We start from the raw sequence: 20,051 nt of genomic DNA, 5'->3' as shown, positions 1-20,051 counted from the left end.
TAACAAAGTTTTATTAATTAATAGCATCCCAATCGGGAAAGGACTGCTCTAGTTTACAGGTAAGCCAGCCGGGGAGTCACTTATTATTTACCTGGGATTATTGAATCTTATAGCTCTTCAAATCCAACAGCTTTGTTGGTAGAATCCTCATTTCGATAATCTAGCCTTAAAGAATTCCATCCAGTTAGTGAGGCAAGTTATTCCTTTCCTGAAACCACACGGGCCCCTCTAAACTGAGTTTCTGCTCTTCCTCTGTTTGATTTCTTAAAATACTTTCTGAAGATTTTAACCACAACTGAATCAAAACTAACCAGCCTGTAATTTCCTGGTATGTCCCTATGGCCTTTCTTTTAAAACAAAACACACACACAAAATGGCATTACATTGGCTGGTTTCCAGTGTTTCGGGGTTTCAACTGGAGTAAAGCTGGAAAACGTCTGTAAACGTTACCCTAACATCTCTCCGTCGGTCATTTGGAGCAGGCTCTGGGTTGTTGGGGTTTCATCATGAGATCTGACCAAATTTAGGTGCTTTTAATTTTGAGTTGTTTTAAGAAAAGTTTACCAATATCATCCGTCCATATTCTTTACTGCATCTCTTGCTTCTTTCTCTTCAATTCTAGGGCATTGGAAAATAAGGCAACTTGTACCAAGTACATAAGCCAGAAAAAGAAAGAACTGTTCTGCTTTCGTATAAAAGATATGCTAAAAATATCGAAGAAAATATGGACTGGTTATTTGAATTCACAAATTAAAAGCATAGCAAGAATATATTTGGATCTTTTCCGAAGACCTATCCAAATGCTCTGAACCTGACACAGAGGCACAGACTAGATGTAGTTTGGCTGATTATTTAGATAGTTGATTTTTTCGTATTATAGCCCCTTAAAATTTCTCGATGATTAAATATTTTCTTTTAGCTGAATTCTCAGCATATTTTAAATACTTTGATTCCCAATGACGTGTTTTGGTTTTTAAATGTTTGCAACGAAGGAATAATGTGAAAGTTGGAGTTAAGAAGAAGTAAAAAATGTGAGTAATACTGTCATATTCAGGTAATGACTAAATTAAAACATGGATCAGAATAGAAACCAAGCAATTTATTTTGAAGTTATAATGAACGTTAGGAAAATATAGGTGCCCAGCACATTGTTTCTACAAATGTTAGGTTAGTGAATTAACAACAAATGGATAACTATACACATAAAATGGAGAACGAATGTTGAGATGATGTGAGCAAGGAAAGGGCATTTCTAAACAAAACACTCTTGTTCAAATTTTAAGACAGAAAATCTAATTTGGGATTAACTGTATGAAAGAATCATATTCAGAAGTTCTGAAATGCTAAAACATAGTTACAGAAATATGGTGTATTTTCTTCACGATGTACATGTATTTGGAAGTAATCAATAAGATGTTTCCAAATAGATAAAAGTTTTGAAACATATTCAACTTATTACAATTAGAGGCAGAAATTTGCTCCCCAGAAATTCACGTGCTAAAAGGCTTCTAAACTCTTCTTCTCAGAAATATCTTCCTTGTGTTATTTTTTTATAATATTAATTATCCATCAAACTTTCCTCATGGACAAAGCAAATGCAATGTTAAGCAGAGCGCAGACTAAAGTGTTAAAAATTCCTAAATTGGTGGAACCTAAAATAATGATATTTTTACTGTATCTGGCTATTGGAAATCTATTATGGAGAAAAGTTTTGACAGATTAAAACAGGATCAAATATATCGTATACAGTACATTTGTTTCACTGGGGAAAAAGGACAGGGACCTAATTATATCAGCTGTTTTTGTCTACACCTTCTCCCCAGTATTTTCTGTAATTACTGCTATGGATATTTTTTCAGCACTCATTTTAAAGAACACAATTCCAAAAATTCAACATCGAAGACAGAAAACACTCTGGGTTTTACAGCTATAAGCGAGCAAACCAGTACTGAAGAGAACACCTCTACATATACGTCACATCGATGTTAAAAAGCTGAAGAGTTCATCGCTTCCTTTGCCTGAATCTCAGGACGTCACCCGGGGGTTCAGAAAAGAGGAAGAAATGGAGTAAAGTCTTCCTCTTTCTTTCTTTTTTTCCCTTCATTTTCTGATCCACAGCATGGTGTGAGTTTTACATACTTTATACTTATTTTGCTTTCTGCTAAACTCCCTGGCTCATAAGCATTAACCTCAATTGCTCCAGCTGACCTGCTGGGCAATGCCGTTGAAATGAACATAGATTATATCATCCCTCCAACAACTCCCTTCGTCTTGCTTCTACCAAGAGTGCTTTCTGGAGAGCACGCCATTCCAATCAGTTTTCAGCAATGCATTTAATACTGACTCGTACGCTTGCAACTCAGAGATTTGTGGCTGGTGTTTTGGGAAACCAACCTAATGAAGACATCAAATTAAATTATGTAATTGTTGGCCCTTAATTGCCCCAAGAGTTCTCTTACGTATCTGGTACTTTTTTATTTTTATAAATCTAAAATTCAACCCTTGATTCCTTGTAACTCTTGAATTTTCAACAAATAAAGATTATTTCCCTATCTTCAGAATCTCAGAACTGTTATTATAGTGTTCACGTTTCAAAGAAATGCTGAGCACAATAATAGCATAGAAATATTTTTATTCTGTTAGTTTTAGAAACTTTTCCTGAGCTGCAAGGATATTTCATTTATTGCTACTTAAAATCTGTTAACTGAGATCTAAAATCTATTCCTCTTACAAAAGAGGACTGAGTGAAAACAGGTAGCAAACAAGTAAGCTGACAACTCAGCATGTTATGTCTATTCGTGGGTGCTGTGGAAAAGCGCAAAGTGAACAGAAGGTGCCAGAAGTTTTGCAGGACTCCCGGTCTAGTCTTTATAATTCAGATTTCCATGTGACATTGGAATTTTAAAAAGGCAAGGAAAGATGTTTCAAGACTAGTTTCGAATTTTCCAATTTTTCTTCTGCCAATTTTTCACGTCTATAAGTATTTCTTAAGGTACCAACCTCCTGTACATGATGGAAAGAGCTTCAAATAGATGGAAAGCCATACCACCAACCATGCTAATATGAGCAGAATTTTTCTGGGGACAATATATACCACCCTAGTGATATGCTATGTGGGGAATCTCTTAGAAAAACATAAACCCCTATATTACAAATGTAAGGTGGCATTATTATTTTTTCCTACAATTATCCTGTCAAGAGTTCAGTTCAAACAGGAAAGCCAGATTTGGGGGTCTTAAAAAGGGAAGGAAGGTAGAAGGTAGAAGTTCACTTTTTCTTCTTCCGTGACCTGGTTTTGCCTCTTTCACGTAGGGGCATAAAGGAACAATGTACTCATAAATATATTTCATAGATACATGTGCACACACACACACACACACACACACACATTACACACGTACATATAAAAGCATTTGGCTTTCCAAATGTATTTTAGCATAATTTGGAAAATAAGACAAACATCTCTTATTGTGACTGAGATTAGATGGCAGATGGAATGGAAACCGGCAACACTTTGCTAAAAGCTAATTTTGAAATATTTTTTCAGATGAAAAATACAAATTTGGGGAGAACGCACAGACTGATTTCCGTAGGCAAATCAAACAAGAAACCTACACGTGGAGAAATAATCAGACGTATAATATGGGAGTCGAAGTGACGGACCGCTGCTGAAGTATTTAGATTATTAGGAAGGCGCGGAGGTAGCCAATTATTTTAATAGGTACTCCTATCAAATATCATGTAAAATATTTAAAATAGACCCTGACTTCGCAGGTTTTTTTTTTTTTTTTAACCTTTTTAGCTTTACTTCTCCTGACTCTGTCTCTCCTTTGGTTCCCCTCTTTTGTTACGAGCAAGAGACAATCATAAAAGCAATCTCAGCCACATGCCCTGGATTGTTGGATTTCTCTGTCTTTGAGAAAATGTGATTCCTCCAGTATATCTTTGGACATCGTTTTCCCTAAAAAGTGGAGGCGACAGTTAAATGTGCTAGGTGACACTGCGTGGCAGCTTATGAAGAGAGGAAGCGCCCCGGAGAACCTGGCTGCGGTTCACTGTCTCCTTGCCGTCTTTAGAAAACCCACCATCGCCCACCCAGTACCTTCTTCTCGGTTTCCCGTCGCTGTTGGTCCTTAAATTTGACCTGGAGAAGCTGAAATTTCAAGAGTTTCCCTATCAGTGGTAAGGTTAATTTCTCTCCGCTGTCCATAATTGCTTTTGCTGCCGTTACCACCTATGAAGAAACACAATTATTAGGAAAGTGGCATTTTAAAACCTTTGGCACATCTGTCAGTGGTTAAAAGATGAAATGGCATTTTGAGTTTTGTAATATTTGTCTTACTGCAAAGGTGCCTTACTGCTGGCCAAAAAAATTAGGGAAAAATGCCCCAAGGCCATAGAGGGAGGCATTTATCCTCTGTTCTAAATGGATTGGGTTGTCTGAAAAGGAACTTTTTCCAATAGGGCAGGGAGTGCTTTCCACGATGGTGCTAGACTCACATTCCCAAAGAGGGGCAGAGGGAAGACAGGAGGGGCTCCTCGCTAGGACCGCTGAGAGGTCAGTGTCATGCTACAGAAAGTCCATTGTCTGGCAGAGCCAATGGTCCAAAGTGTCAAACGCTAACTTACTAGGACATTATAAATTAAACAGGGTTTTATAATAATAGGAAATGGCTATGTTAGCAGTCTTTTATTTCTTGGGGACCAAATTCCGATGAAAGATAAAAGCTGTTTGACATAGAGGCGCCGTGCGAACGTGGCTCTCCCTACCCGCTTGCAATTTAATGCTGATCCTGTTGGTATGCAGCCTAATTGGGGTGAAATAAGGTTATTGAGTTTTCTTTGGGTGACGACAGCCACTAGGAACATACAGCTGTATTGTCCAGATGTGTGGCACTGACAGCCTGTTTTATAACTGCACTTTTTACAGCTTGTTTCCCCTAAATTTCACACAACTCTCTAACATCTGGGCCCTTTTCCTTGGAGCCCTATAACCATTTTATTTACTGCAAAAAAAATAAAATCATGTAAAATATACCATAAAAAGTTGTTACGTGTTTCTCTTTATTCATGTTGTCTCCCTAATAAAGTTCACCTCCGCCGGAAGCACTGTCACAAAAATAATCTAGTCAAAGTGTTTTTGACTTTTGTTTTTAAGCAAGCATCAGCTTTATTTATAACCTCGGGATGAATTAGGTGTTACGAAAATGTTCTGACATGTTGCTTTTCTCCCCCCCTCGGAGCAATTACTCCTCTGGGCGCATATGGTGTCAATTTCAGAGCCTCCCTCTCAGACAATGACGGCGCATACGGCATCTCATCCCGCTGCCTCTTGTCTGAGGTATGAACCAGCCCTTGGTCAGGGCTTTCCTGACCGATGCAGTTCCTTCTGACTTTTCCCTTTGCCAAAGGAAATAGCTGAAAGAGAGGGAGATGGCTATTTTGCTTCTAACTTCAGAAGCCCTGTGGATTATCTTATGCCAGAATGTAACCGGACCGCCTGGAGACCACATCGGGGTTTTGTGCATCGCATCGCAGACGGGGGAAAGCCAGGGAAAGGACTCCTTTAAAGCTGCTGTTTCCAAAAAAACAAAGGAACGAACCAAATGTCAGAAAGCTTTGCACGTGTCTAAGCAAACACCCTCCATGAAACAGAGCTCCTTGCTTTTTATGGCAGTCAGTTCTGCTCCTGCTAACACGATTTAGGGAAAGGGACATGATGGCTGTGATTTCTGGGAGCTGGAAAACATAAGGGTACACCTGCAGAACCTCACCATTTGATGATGACCAGATCCGAGAGAGAAGGGATCCTAAGGGGACAGACAGTCACACAGAAAATGAAGGGCTGTCTGGTTGGGTCCAGCCTCGAGGGCAGGCGTATTTGGTTTGAAACGGCATTTTTCAATACCAGTGAAACTGTGTGCTGACAATCAGCCTTCTCTGTGACATCTGGTTCAAAATATACAACTAGGGGTTGTTCAGAGCTCCTAGCAATCTAGTACGGGGCGTTTCCCTGTGATACAAATATAACGACAGCATTGAAGGGAAGTCAACACTGGACTGGGTCTCTTTTCCTGATGACCTGTGAAAACAGGATATTTACCTATGTCTGGGGCGGTGTGGATGAAGCCTGCCTGGCGTCATGGTGATGGATGAGATGTCTCTGGAGTTGCTTTCTATCCCCGTGTCCCTGTGGGTCTATGACTGTTACCTCACTGTGTTAAAATGTACTCAGAGCACAACAAAACGTCCTGAGGGAGGGGTCTTTTGTGGGCCATAAATGTTATTTCTGGTCCATCGAAAACTGTCTGTAGAGAGCCGGGTTTAAAACAAAAATCTGGCACAGCATCAAAATAACAATGACATCCTAGTGGGAAATGGGGAGATCAGGAACCCACCCACGTTCCCTGTCCTCATGGCACAGAGCGAGCAGGCCCATGGCAGGGCAAACCCAGAGGATGCTCCCTTGACCCTGAACAGCCCACGCTCCTGGAGAAGGGCACGCAGCACACGTGGCACCCTTAGCAATAGCAGAAATCCACATGCCTGCCCTTCCCCGGGGTTGCTCAGAGGAGACTGGACTCCCAAATGTTGCCTTTCTGTGCTTCCCCCAAAGGGAATGATAGTGCGAATCCTTGCGAAAATGAAGGAAAATTAAATAGAATTAATGGAAATGGATGGAATGGAGTAATCATGCATCATTAATGGAAAGGGAAGTCTCTGTTGAGCTAAAAATCCCAGGCTGACTATTTTTATGGTCTGTAGGTCATCCCCAGGAGAGACAGACAAAGATGCTTAAAAATGAATTTCTACTGAAAAGTCTGCTCACACCCAGAGTTCACAGTTCCACCCAATCAGCAGCCAAAGTTAGGTTCCAGTAGTTTGGTCTCAGATGAAAAACAAATCCTTAGAGGACCTTTGTTTGAAGGGTAAGTCTTTGAGGGAAGTTAAAAAAAAAAAAAAGTGCAGAAGAGACGGAATATGAGGTAGTGGCTTCTCATGTAACATTCCAGAAAGGGTTCCCTCCTTTGTCTTACCTGCATTAATTAAAATCATAATCAAACCTTCAACCTTCCAGTATCTAGTCAATGTGTGTGTGTCTCCGTGTGTGTGTGTGTGTGTGTGTGTGTGTGTGTGTGTGTACCTCTGCGTGTCTGTGGGTGTGTGTGCTGGGGAGACAAACGAAGAAGGGCTATAGGTCTTGAGAAGATGAGAGATACAAAAGAAAAAGGGAGCAGTGAGCTGGTCGGGGTTGAGGAGTAATTAGACAAGACTCCAGGCTTCCAGAACTAGGCAGAAAAACAAGTCCTAAGTGGGTTAAAACCTGGGTACTCCTTTAGCCAAAATACCAAATAAATGAGGCTGGCATGAGTCAGAAATTTAAAAAAAAAAAAAATGAGTCTTATGGGCAAGTGAGACTCATTAAATGGAGAAAAACTGTTGCCAGGCGAGGCCAGTACATGTCTCTTGGACCTACTCGGGCCAGGCCGTGGGGCCTGCCAGGGCTGGGAGGAGGCCAGGACAAGCTACCAGAGGTGCTGGGTTCTGGGAATGACGGGTGTAGGAGGCAATTTAGCTTCAGAGGGTGCAGCTGAGGCAGGGAAACACATCTGTGTCTTCCTATGTGAAGACCTTACTTGGAGGGTGGACGCCCTTCGTTCAGAAGTTTGTGACTCTGAGCACACTCAGCAACAAAAGCTTGTCCTTCTTTATCACTGACCTGGCTCAAAGACGAATGCCACATTTACTATCTAAATGATGTGATCCAACAAAAACATAGCAAAGGAGCCAAATTCTTTCCTTGCCTGGGGCTCAGGCTCACCCCCAGACACTAACGCCCTCCCTTCCTGCCTCCCCTCCCTCCTCCCTGTGGATCCTTCCCGCATAAGCAGTAAGCACCGCGTCTGTCTGGACACCGCTTAGAACTGCTCCCATGGAGACCAAATGTAAGCGTGTGTGCAAGGGTGTATACATATACACACATATGCATACGTAGAAATGTATGTGTATACATGTAACAGACAGGGAGGGAGGTAGATAAAGACAGGACTTCCGTGAGGTCTGCAGGGGGGCTGCCTGGTTTCCCCGGTGTCTTCCTTACAAGGAGGGACAGGGAACAGCTTGAACCATTGCCTAACTTGCTGCATGTTCAATCCAGGTGAGTTCTGGGGAAGGGTAAAGATTTTGCATCTGCATTTCTCTTGCCTAGAACAAGCCAGGGGAAGGAGGTGGAGGAGGAAAGAGAAAGGTGTGGCTCTGGGGGGCAGAGAAGGGAGGGGTGAGGGGAGAGGGATGGGCCGAGGGAAGACTTTCCCTCCAGGAGCTCCAAACGGTCACCAGTTCTCCTAAAAATAGCTATTGGTTTCAGGACCCTCCTCGAGGGTCCAGGGTATTTGCTAGAGTAGCTGTAAAAATGCACAGGATATGATTTCATATTTAACGTGTTGTCTAATGTGACTTAGCGCTGGTTTGGTATGTAAAGCCCTCAGCACATAGCAGCAGAACCCATAAACTTGACTCAGTCCAGACTAGCACAGGGCTGAGCCGACAGGTTTTTCACATGCATATCTAATTCTGCAGGTTTGTTCGTTCACTTGTTTCTTCATTCATCTGGTATCACATTCTTTCGCTTATTGCATTTCCTTAATATGTGACTAAGTATAATAGTTCTTCATCACAAAAAGTCTGAACAGTACCTGAAAGATGTACAGTGAGAAGAAAATGCTTCCCCGATCTCCTCCAATCCATTAACCAATTCCTGTGCATCCATATGTAATTTCCTATACATATACAGACTTATAGCCTTTCATAGTTTAAGGAAAACAGTATCACACTTTCATATTGTCAAGTGGCTTATGTTTTTACATCCAAAGTTATCTAGGACAGCTTTTCTGTGCTGACATGTATTGCCTACATATATATTTTTTAATTTTTTGCATTGTCTTCTGTTGCATAGGTAGGTAATCATTTACTTAGCCAGTTTCCTATCTATGGACATTTTAGGTAATTTCAGGTTTTTTTCCATTAAGTGCATGTGTATTTTAAATATTTATTGATACGTCTAAATCGACATTTGAAAAGTTGGCAGCATTTTTGTTCCTGCCACCACCATGCGGAAGAGTATGTTTCACCACCACCCTCATTAACCCTGGATATTCTCCAACTTTTGTTTATGTCAATGCAGACAGATCTTTCTGTGATTGTGGAAATGTCCTTTATCTGTACTGTACACAAGAGTAGCCACCAGACCCTTCTGGTTATGGAGCACTTGAATATTGCTAGTGTGACTGAGGAACTGAATTTTTAATTTTATTTTTTAATTAATTAAAATTTACATTTAAATAGTCACAGGGAACTAGTGGCTACTGTTTCTTTAGAACATGTCTGTGTGATAGTGAAAAGTGGACAGAGTAGTATTTCATTTGAAATTATGTTTGTTGAAAACAACAAGGATTTACTTTAGAGCACAGGGAAATATATTCAGTATCTTGTAATAACGTAGGATGGAAAAGAATTGAACAAAAGAATATACACACACGGAGACACAACCAAATCACTTTGCTGTACACTTGAAACAAACACAGTATTGTAAGTCAACTCTACCTCCATAAAAATAGAAAATAAAATTATGTTTATTTCATTATCCCATCACTTTGTCCCTTTGATTTTATCCCTAAACTGAAAGGAAAGATATCCAGCTTGGCATCATCCTTGGCAAAGCTTATTAATGTAGGAAATGCTTACATGCATTATTCAGTAGTAATGGTGTGCTCAGATACACACAGCACTCGAGGTGGAAGGGGACGGAAATCTCTGACTTCCAGGCTGAGACTATTTTTTCTGGCCACTCAAGAACTGTGCCCTTGTACAGGTGGGTACAAACGGCATTGGCCTGAGGCAAAATTAGGAAAGAAACAGAGTGACGTTTTGCTTTCTAAATCCCTCCTGCCACTAAAACAGAAAAGATTTCACGTGGTAACACACTTTGAATGAATTTTACTCAGACCAGTGAACAAGCTGTATTTTAAGATTTTGATCCTTTAGTTAAAGAATGAAAAGGACTAAGCAGCTGATGATCTGATTTCAAGGAATAAGTAGCAGGTGTGGCAATTTAGAACCCAGGGTGGGAGAGAGCTCTTTTCTGTGACTCAGAAGCCTGTAAGGCCTAAGGCTGGCTCTGAAGACAAACGCAGTTGGGGTCTTTGTAGTGCTGGGAGGCTACAGTGTGGCAGCAGCCATGACCAGCTTCCTATGCACTTGACCGTCAGGTTTCACTGCCTGGAGTGGCTCCCAAACTCCAGGACTAGGTCTTTCAGAGGAAGGATCTGAAGGGAGGATCAGAGTTAGAGGAGGAGCCTCAGAAAGGGTGTGAGAGCACTCTGCATTGTCATGGAGGACCAGAGGCAGAGAAAACTGCTCCGGGGAGTAAGACCTGGGACTTACCTGCATCTGTGTCTGAGTGTGTGTCTGTGTGTTTCACAAACGTTTCAATGTTTAGAGTGAAGGGCTGCTTTAGATGGGCCCGATTATATATCTGATGAAGAAATGGATGAGCAGGTGATCTGTGCACAACCAAAAAGATCCCTGTTGGGAATTTTAGCTCCTTTGGTACAAGGGACGGCAAACCAACTGCTGAAGCCATAACTACTCATGGGCAGCGTGATGCAAAATCACAGGCTGGTTTGTATGCCAGTTTTCTCAAATACCACTGGGTACCCTTGGATAAGTGGCTCAACTCCCTGAAACCTAGCGCTTTTTTTTTTCTTTCATTTTTTTAAGGTTTTATTGAAGTATAGTTAATTGACAGCATTGTGATAATTTCTGCTGTACAATAAAATGATTCAATTAGACACATCCATTCTCTTTCCGGTTCTTTTCCCATGTAAACCATCACAGACTATTGGGTAGCATTCCCTGTGCTATATATAGCTTTTAAATCTACAGCAGGGTTTCTCGACAGGACAGTGGCACTATTGACATTTGAAACCAGGTAATTCTTTGTTGCGGGAGGTCTCCCTGTGCACTGGAGGGTATTTTAGTGCACCCTTGGCTACCCTGCTGTGAGACCCAAAGGTATCTGCAGACATTGCCAAACTACCCTGGGGGACCACCGTCCCTGGTTGAGAACCCCTGAGGTACAGAAAGAGAATATGAATAGTGCCGGCCTCCTGAGACTGTGCCGAGCATCGAATGGAAAACACGGAGGAAGGCCTAGCATGGTGAATGATATGGTATATGCAGGACCAATCCTCACAAACACGAGCTCTTGCTGTTTTGCTGGCATCAGGGACAGGATTGGAATTCTCCAAGACCCTTCGGCTCAGGTGGGAAGAAAGAGAAAAGGAATGGAGCAAAAAAAATGTGCATTTAGGCAGCAGAAGGGACCATAACTTACTATTAGCTGGGTGTAATCTGGTGGCTACTTTCCTTTGACCCTTTCTCTGCTCTGATAAGGACAAATCAAGATCCACTGAAGGAAAGCAGAGCTAAAAAGGAAAAAAATGTAAAAACAGATTCTGCTATGGTGCCGTGGATGCTGGGAGGGGGGGAGAAGGAGGAGGTCGGCTATTCTTAATTTCTCCTCAATGAGATGGAGAAAGGAGGGGAGGGTCCTGAAAGTCCTCAGCCTCCCTCGCCGCTCCCTCCACGGTCTTCCCTCCTTCATTCCTCCTGCCTTTACTGAGTGGTGGCTACACTGCAGTCATTGCCTTCCTGGATCCTTTACATGTCTGGCCTATCCAGTTCGCATTCTTTAAGTAATGAATAATTTCCAATGAGGCATAATTGGAAAAACAGCTGGAAGGAGCAGGGAGGGAAGGAAATGGAGAGAGACTGAAAAAGAGGAAAGAAAAAAGAATGGGAATGACGGGAACATATTTTCTCACTCTGAGCAGAGGAAAAGAAAATAATCAAGCACTAGGAAAGTCAGCTTCCAAGGTGACTGCATATCTAGGCTCCATATAGATCATACTGTCTAAAGCAAGTGGAACGTTATAAAAGTGCTCAGACCAGAGATTGGTGAGAAGTTCATCATGATGATAAATATCCGTAGCAGGTGCCTCCTGGATCATTTTCAGCTGTCCATAATTAAACTGGTATCCATCTCTCGACAATGTCAGGGCTGTAAAATAATTCCAGTCATTGGACCCCTTACATCTGTGCTGAAATGAAATAATATTTGGCAGTAACAAGGAGTCGCTGAAACTAAATAAACAACTCCTTTCAAGACTACATAAAAGTCGGTAACATAATAACATTTGACAGGGATTAAGACCTCTTTGGGGCTGTAAGGAAGTTTCAGAAGCAGCAATAACAAATACATGGAAGGGAGAACAGATCTATGCTTTAACAGACATGTATAATTTGAAATGTGATGAATTTCCCAAGGGAGGTGTGCATTTTGAACTTCTAATATGCACATGTCCAAAAGCATGGGGCTCTCTCTGAGAAACGTTTGCTGGGATTCCTCTTCCAAAGAAGGAAAAGCAAAGCTTCCCTTTTTTGATTCAGGAGTGTTGGGGGTTTGGGATGCCCACCAAATACATAAAGGCACGTGAAGCAGAATGTGATAATATGTGGAAGGATGATTATGGGAAGTTCCACTATGTATTAGCTTTAGGTGTGTATCAGTAACACATGGTTTTATTATCGCAGGAATCTTTTTTTTTTTTTTTAAGATCAAGCTCTTTGCCTCAGTCCCAAGATGCTGCCGCCCCTCTGAAGTCATTCTTGGTTCTTTTGGCTTGCCATGAGAGCTACAACCCTACAACTGTTTTGAACCTCCCTGAAGGGATTTAGCCCTCTTGCTGAAATTATCTGTGTGCTCAGTTTATATCTCCTAGGCCTGGAAGCACAGGGCCCGATCTGATTCATCATTTTCCACTCGCTCACAGAATCCGGTATCTATGCCATTCAATAAATTTAAAACGGTGTCTTTGGAGTGATTTCCTGTTTGCCTTGAAGGTGGGTGTTTTCAGCTGTTCACTGCTACCATCACAAAGCTCCAGGGGTAGACTGCAGTCAGGAGCGTGGTTTTGAGGGCTAAGTAACACACAAACACACACAAGCATTGTTCTGACAATGGCACTAAAATAATCTAACGATGGCACTTTTTTTTTTTTTTTTCTCATTTGGCCTCCCCGGGGCACATGGAGTTCATGGGCCAGGGATCAGATCCAAGCCGCAGTTGCCACCTAAGCCGCAGCTGTGGCAATGCTGGATGCTTAACCCACTGTGCTGGGCCATGGCCCGAACCTGCATCCCAGGGCTCCCAAGATGCCACCGATCCTGTTGCGCCACAGCGGGAACTCCAGGATTGCACTTTAGATATTCGAACTCACTTAAGGCTCACCTTCCCTTCCAGATGGGGACTCCTCGTCCCATTTCACAGATCAAGAAACTGAGGCCTGGTGATCACCAGCAAGGAGTAGCCATGGCCTCTGAACCTAGGCTAGCTGGTTCCAGGATCTTGCTCCTCCTCCTCATCTTTTGTGGCCTCACAATAGGCCTTTTCACCCCTGGGCTGGAGCTGCAGGGCTTCTATCAAGTATCCCAGCCCCTCCCCCATCTCCATACCCAACCCTCATCTTAGCCACAGGGAGGTAGAGCTTTTAGGTCCAAGTTTTTATGTTTAAATACTCTTGACTCTCTTTTAGCTTTGTCCTTTTATGGTGTCTCCACTCTACATAGCTGAGCTGCTTTTTCCCCTGAGACCTAAGAGGGACCTGAGACAGGGAGCCCTTGGTCCCGAGAGCTCTGAAGGGTGGCAGATATGCCACTTTGGCGTCAAGATTATTTTGAACTAAAGGCCTCTGAAAAACAGCAGATGCAAGAAGGACATTCTGTTCTTCCCCTTTCTTCACGAAAACAAAAGATAAAAACTTCCATATGAAACGTGCCCTCCCTGCGCCAGAAGGAAATTAACATCATCGTCTTTGAGGAGGAGAACTGGCCAACCTGAGAAGCTGCGACGCACCCAGACCTTGACCTTGCTAAAATCACTCTCACCTTTTACCTGCCTCACATAGTTTAGCTGCCTTTTTTTTTCCCCTGTTTTTTTAGGGCCACCCCCTTGGCATGTGCAAGTTCCCAGGCTAGGGGTTTAATTGGAGCTACAGCTGCCGACCTACGCCGCAGCCACAAGGATCAGAGCCACACAGGATCAGAGCTGCGTCTGCAACCTACACCACAGCTCCCAGGTACGCCGGAGCCTTACAACCTACTGAATGAGGCCAGGGATCAAACTGGCATCCTCTTGGATACTAGTCGAGTTCTTTACCACGGAGCCACAACAGGAACTCCAGTTTAGCTGCTTTTTCACGCTGCCTCTCTCCGTTCAACCCAACAGGCCCAGAGTTTTGGCTCTTTCTTTGGGAGTGAGTCTTCATTTCCTTAGGAGGGCTCCCACGTCAGGTTAAATGTGTGCAAATTTGTATGCTTTTTTCCTGTTAATTGCCCAAGGCCAATTTAATTAGGTCCAGGCAAGAAGAACACCAAGACGGTAAAGGTGAAGGGATTGGGGCTTTGGAATTAGCAGGTGCAAACTAGTATATTTAGGATAAACAACAAAGTTCTACTGTATAGCACAGGGAACTATATTCGACATCCTGGGATAAACCATAATGGAAAAGAATATGAAGAATAATACATATACATAAAACTGAGTCACTTTGCTGAACAGTAGAAATTAACACAGCAGTGTAAATCAACTACACTTCAATAAAATTGAGAGAAAGTTTTACCTCTCCTGTACCTCTGTTTCTTGTCTCCTGGCTTCACATGTCTTAAAAACTTAGAAACTCAGGCTGGCAGCCACCTTCCTTTCCTAGCCATCTTCTCCTTAAACCCCAAACCACTCTCCTAAAATCCTGCCCCAGTCTGAGTCCAGAAACTGATCCTCTGCTTGTCACTGACCAGCCCGGATGTCTGAATACAACTGGTCCCCGGTCCTCCTGTACCCATCAGCCGATCACTAGATGTGTCATCTGCCATTTCATTAGGATTCCACATTCTACCTCCCAGACCTGGCGGTGGCCGGGTGCCCACACCACCCTCCTTCCTTTCTAGAACAACCTGACCTTTTTCCAGGCATTCATCCCTCTCCCATTTGGCTCAGGTGCCCCAGGGGATCTGCAGCCCCAGGGATGGAGCCCTTTGCACTAAAAATACTCCTAATCTCCCTGGTCCAGGACCGGCGTGTGATGTAGTTCAGGCCAGTGGGATGTAAGAGGTGGTTTCCTGGGGCTGCTAGATCCCAGTTCCTCGGTCATGACGCAGTTTCGGGAAGAGGCTGCGGCATCCCACCTCCATCGGAGGCTGGAGCCGCCACTTGGATGGAGGAAGTGTCACTCCTCATAGATGCAGGAGGTGGGGCTGGAGCTTGTGGGCTAAGCTGACCCAAACACCTGCCTAGACGTCTAGTTATATGAGCCAGCATACTTCCTTTTGTTTAGGCCTGCTTTATGTATTTATTTTTTTCTTGTGAAGTTAGAAGGGGATTAAGCTAGCACTGATAAGGTGAGATTCATGCCTTCAAATTGAGAGAGATTTTTTTTTTTTTTTTTTCCCCGAGCCAGGGATTATAAGGTGCGTCTCCCAGATCAGCAGCACTGGCATTACCTGGAAACGTGTGAGGTATGTGAACTCTTGGGTTCCAGCCCAGACCTGCCACACCGCATCTGTGGCCCTGGGGAATGGGCCCTGGGGATGATGAGTCCTGGGATGGGCTCGGCAGTCTGTGATGTAACAAACTCCTGGGGACCCCGATGCGCTGGAGGTTTGTGCGCCACAGCACTCCGGGTTCTTTTGTGGTCTTTCATCCTAACATATTTAACTCATTTATTATCAGCACCCCTGAGTCCTTTGTGCTGAGTTATGTGCATCTATAATGCCTTAATTTTTTTGTAACTATTTTTAAAAAATATAGAGTCATCAAGTTGCTCATTTCAGAGGACAGCCTGGAGAGGATTTCTGTTAGTGTCCTGCTGGGTAAAGAACGTATTCAGTGTGCCAGCTCTTTCCTCCCTTCCCTCAATACTCTGTTCCTCCACAATCATCAAAGACCTATAGCGTTTCTCTAGTTTGATTATGGACACTGTTCATCAAGGCTGTGGTTGCCACCTAACTTTCAATCAATCTCAAACGTGTCCCACACATACTTTTTTATTTGATTGGTCGGTTTTTTTTTTTTTTTTTGCTTTTTTTAGGGCCACACCTGCAGCATACGGGAGTTCTCAGGCTAGGGGTTGAACTGGAGCTATAGCTAAAGGCCTACACCACAGCTCACAGCAACACTGGATCCCCAACCCACTGAGAGAGACCAGGGATGGAACCCGCAGTCTCATGGATACTAGTCGGATTCATCTCTGCTGTACCATAATGGGAACTTCAGCTCCCCCCCCACCCCCCACCACCATACCTCTCCTGATCTCTTTGAGAAGGTGAACAGGTATCAACATCTCCTGGCTGGCTATACGGAATGACCTTTGTGAGCAGACAGATGCTGTGTAGTTTCCCATAAGCATTTCTCTGTGTGCCCTGCGGACCCCCCCCCCTCCCCGCCACCCCAGAATCTCCAGGAGCCTAGTTAAAGATACAGATGACTGAGATCTATCCTCAGAACCACCAACTCAATCTCTGGAGGTGAGGGCCTAGGAGCACAAAGTTTTAACAAGCACTCTAGGGATTCTTAAGTATACCGTTGAGTTTAAGAACTATGGCAAAGGTCATTTACATGGGACCCCAGGATGACAAACTGAGGGGTTTCCCAGGGCTTGGTATTTTCAGTCTCTGGCACCTGGGACAGTGGGGCACCCTGGGATAGAAGGTCAAGGCGAACCACCTTGAGCCTGCCAGAGCTAAGGTGACAGTGTCAGACCTCATCCCTTGATCTGCTTGCCCCGGTTCTTCTAGCCCATAGAATAGTAGCATGTTCAGCAGCCACTGGAAACTGGAAAGTGGTCAACAGCCCTTGATGGGTGTGGGAGACCAAGAGTGGCAGTGACAGGGGAGGGGAGAGAACTGGGGGAACGTTGACATTGAAAAGTAACCAGGGGTGAGGCCATCGGAGGCTTGAATAATGTATTGAAGAAATTTGGACTTTATCTTGAAAGTAACAAGGAGACAGAGTTTTAAGCAAGTGGGGGACAAGATCAGGTCTAGAGGTCTCCTTCTGAGTCTTGGTTTTTTACTTATCTTCCGTGACTGTCCTTATGCAGCACCCCCCCCCCGCCCCCAGGCTTTATTAGTGTCCTGGTGACCCATAGCAAACCTCAAAACCCTTGAATGTATATTTCAGGGCTTACGCTCTGTACCCTCCCCTTCCGGCTTTGTTTGACTGTCATTTGCTCCTAGTGCTAGAGGCATGCCTGTTGACCAGGGGTATTCTAATGTGCTCAGAGGCTAGAGAGAAAGAAGTGGCCGGGCAGGCAGCACCACCTGCCTTGACGATCAGGGGAATGAGCAAAGCACGCACCTTCTCTGGGCCTTCTCAGATCACTGTTACTTTGGCAGAACTCAACAGATCAGAGACTGTAAATACCTTAAAGGCAAGGGCCTTTGAGGGCACTTCCCCTCTGTCCCTCCAGCTCCTAGAACAGTGCCTGGCACAACTGCTCAAAAATGAAGACTGAATGGATAGATGGATGGATGGATGGATGAACACTGGGCAGTGGAGAATGTGAGGAGAAGTGAGAATAGCGGGCCATTGTTTCCTGGGTGCTTGTGGAGAGGGAGCCAGAGAACAGATGGAGAATCCATCCTTGAGGAGGATGGCCCCTTTCCTGGCCCTGTGAGCAGTATGTGGACATAGTGGCTGCATCTCTCCAATGGGCAGGCTTGGAAGTGCCTGGATGCCTGTTGAGAAGGTGTGTTCCTGGACTTTCCTGAGGACACTTTCCTAGACACCTGATCTTGTCACCCACTTGCTTAAAACTCTGTCTGATCCCCATCACTGTGGCTGGGATCCGGAACAGGCATTTTTAATGAACTCTCCCAGTGATCTTGCCACTTGCCACTTTGAGGACCACCAACACGGGCCAGAAGAGGTTAGAAATAGGAAGGGTTCACACCAAGGAGCTTCCTGTAACAACCCTTTCCTGGTCCCCTGACTGAGGCCATTCTCCCTGGTCCCACTCTCCAGCCCTTGTTTGTATTTCCATCCAGGTCTCTCCTGCATTCTTGCATGTGTGTCCTTCTCCTGCAATGCACCTTGAGCTTGTGCAGGGCCCTGATGATGGCTTCCTCCTCTTTGTATCCCTCACAGCATCGAAAATCTGCTTTGAGCACACTTGAAGCAAATATGCCCCATTCTGAATTTAGACAACAGCAAGTCCCCTCCCATTACCACAAGAAATCTGAAAATGAATTACACAATCACTTCCCTGTAATGAATTCCACAGCCACAAAACACAGCCAATAAAAATATGATTAAATGTCCAACCTTACATTTTTGCTTATCGAATTGACTGAGACAAAAAATACAATGTCGAAGAGGGTGTGGCTAAATTGGAACTGTTAGAAGGAATGTAAATTGGCACAAATTATCTTGAATGCATTTCGACAATGTGTGTCATGAGCTTTACAAAGATTTATATACTTTGACTCAGTAATTCCACTTCTTGAGATTTTTCATAAGGAAACAATCAGAGTCCTAACTATTGGTAAACAGTCTAAATTTAGCAAAAGGGGGAGTGGTTGAATGAATTATTGGGTAGACATGCTTTCTATTATAGAGACACTGGATATGGATTTAGAAAAAGGCTAACGTCATAATATGTGAAAAGGATATGATAGAAAGCATATACAACATAACTTCTATTTTGTAAAAAAGAAGCATACATCTCTGAATGGTGGAATATTCTACAGATACTTAAAGACCTACTACTCTATGGGCTATGCTCTTTCTACATTTCCCACATTTTCTGTAAGTAGCAGGCATTGCTTTTATAATAAAACGGCCCCCAAATTATATATATAATGTGAATGCTATACAGCAATGGACTGTTTTTAACTGCCACCCCTCCACCCTCCTGCAGAATTTTTCCTGCATGCCGATTCTACTATCTTCACCTCTCACATTACTTTTCGGCTCAGAATTCCTCAATGACTCCCAGACCCAAAGGACAAAGTGTTCACTCCTTAGCAGGGCAGACCAAGCTCTTGCTGACCTGGCCTTGACACACCTGTCCAGTGTCGTCCCTAGCTGCTCCTTCCATTTTCCCTCCTGTCCATCAGGGATGCCCACTACTCGGAGTGCTGATTCTGTCTGCCTGATTGTGCACACGGGCTGATTCCTTAGCCTAGAATCCCCCTTCATCTTTCACGGCTCCATCAATCCCCTGTTCGGCTTTCAAGCTGGTTTCCTAAAACCTTTCCCTCGACGCTTTAGAAAGATTTACGCCTTTCTCTGTGCACTCAATGCACCTTTTAAAATTTTGTTGTTATATCATATGATAATAGAATGGCTCATTTCTATATTTGTCTTTTAGGCCGAAGGCTAGAATTAACTTTGTGATAGGCACCAGGGAAACCACCAATAAAATACACGCTGAATGAAAGACGCGGCAGACAAGTCGCGCAGCCCTTCACCAACTTCGTGCGGGTTGTCCCTTGTCAAAGGGCACCCTGCGACAGGGCCGAAGTGGGCTGCCAGCCAGCCCTCCTCTCGCCAAGCCAGTGTGCTCAGAGGTGGGGGGAGCATCTGGCGCTAGTTCACTATTTAGAAAGCGACTGGTGTCATGAGAAGGGCCTGCTGTGCTAAAGAGACTCATTCCACAGACCCATTGCACAAACATTTACAGTGTCCTGCCAGCATGTGAAAGTCAGTGGCTTTGGTCTCCAACCCCCGCCCCCCCACCGGGCCAGTACCAGCCCATGCACCAGGAGGGGAGAAATATCAGTAGCCCTGATGACATTTGACTTTATTTTGTCTTTTTATTAAAAATATTTTTTAAATTAAAGTATAGTTGGTTTACAAAGTTCATTCAATTTCTGCTGCACAGAAAGGTGACCCAGTCATACATATTTATACATTCTTTTTTTATACTCTCTTC

At 43.7% G+C, this 20,051-nt stretch overlaps 1 protein-coding gene across 1 annotated transcript in view; it reads right to left on the bottom strand.

The window, feature by feature from the left end:
- SPAG17 (sperm associated antigen 17) overlaps positions 1 to 20,051 on the bottom strand; it is a 249,707-nt gene that overhangs the window by 177,549 nt on the left and 52,107 nt on the right. The window contains exon 4 of the mRNA XM_047784894.1: positions 4,103 to 4,234. Coding sequence (XP_047640850.1) covers positions 4,103 to 4,234 — 132 coding nt within the window. The remainder of the gene's footprint in view (positions 1 to 4,102; positions 4,235 to 20,051) is intronic.

Source organism: Phacochoerus africanus, chromosome 6, assembly GCF_016906955.1.
Source record: "Phacochoerus africanus isolate WHEZ1 chromosome 6, ROS_Pafr_v1, whole genome shotgun sequence".
Classification (NCBI taxonomy): domain Eukaryota; kingdom Metazoa; phylum Chordata; class Mammalia; order Artiodactyla; family Suidae; genus Phacochoerus; species Phacochoerus africanus.
This window is presented reverse-complemented; position numbering and strand designations above follow the sequence as displayed.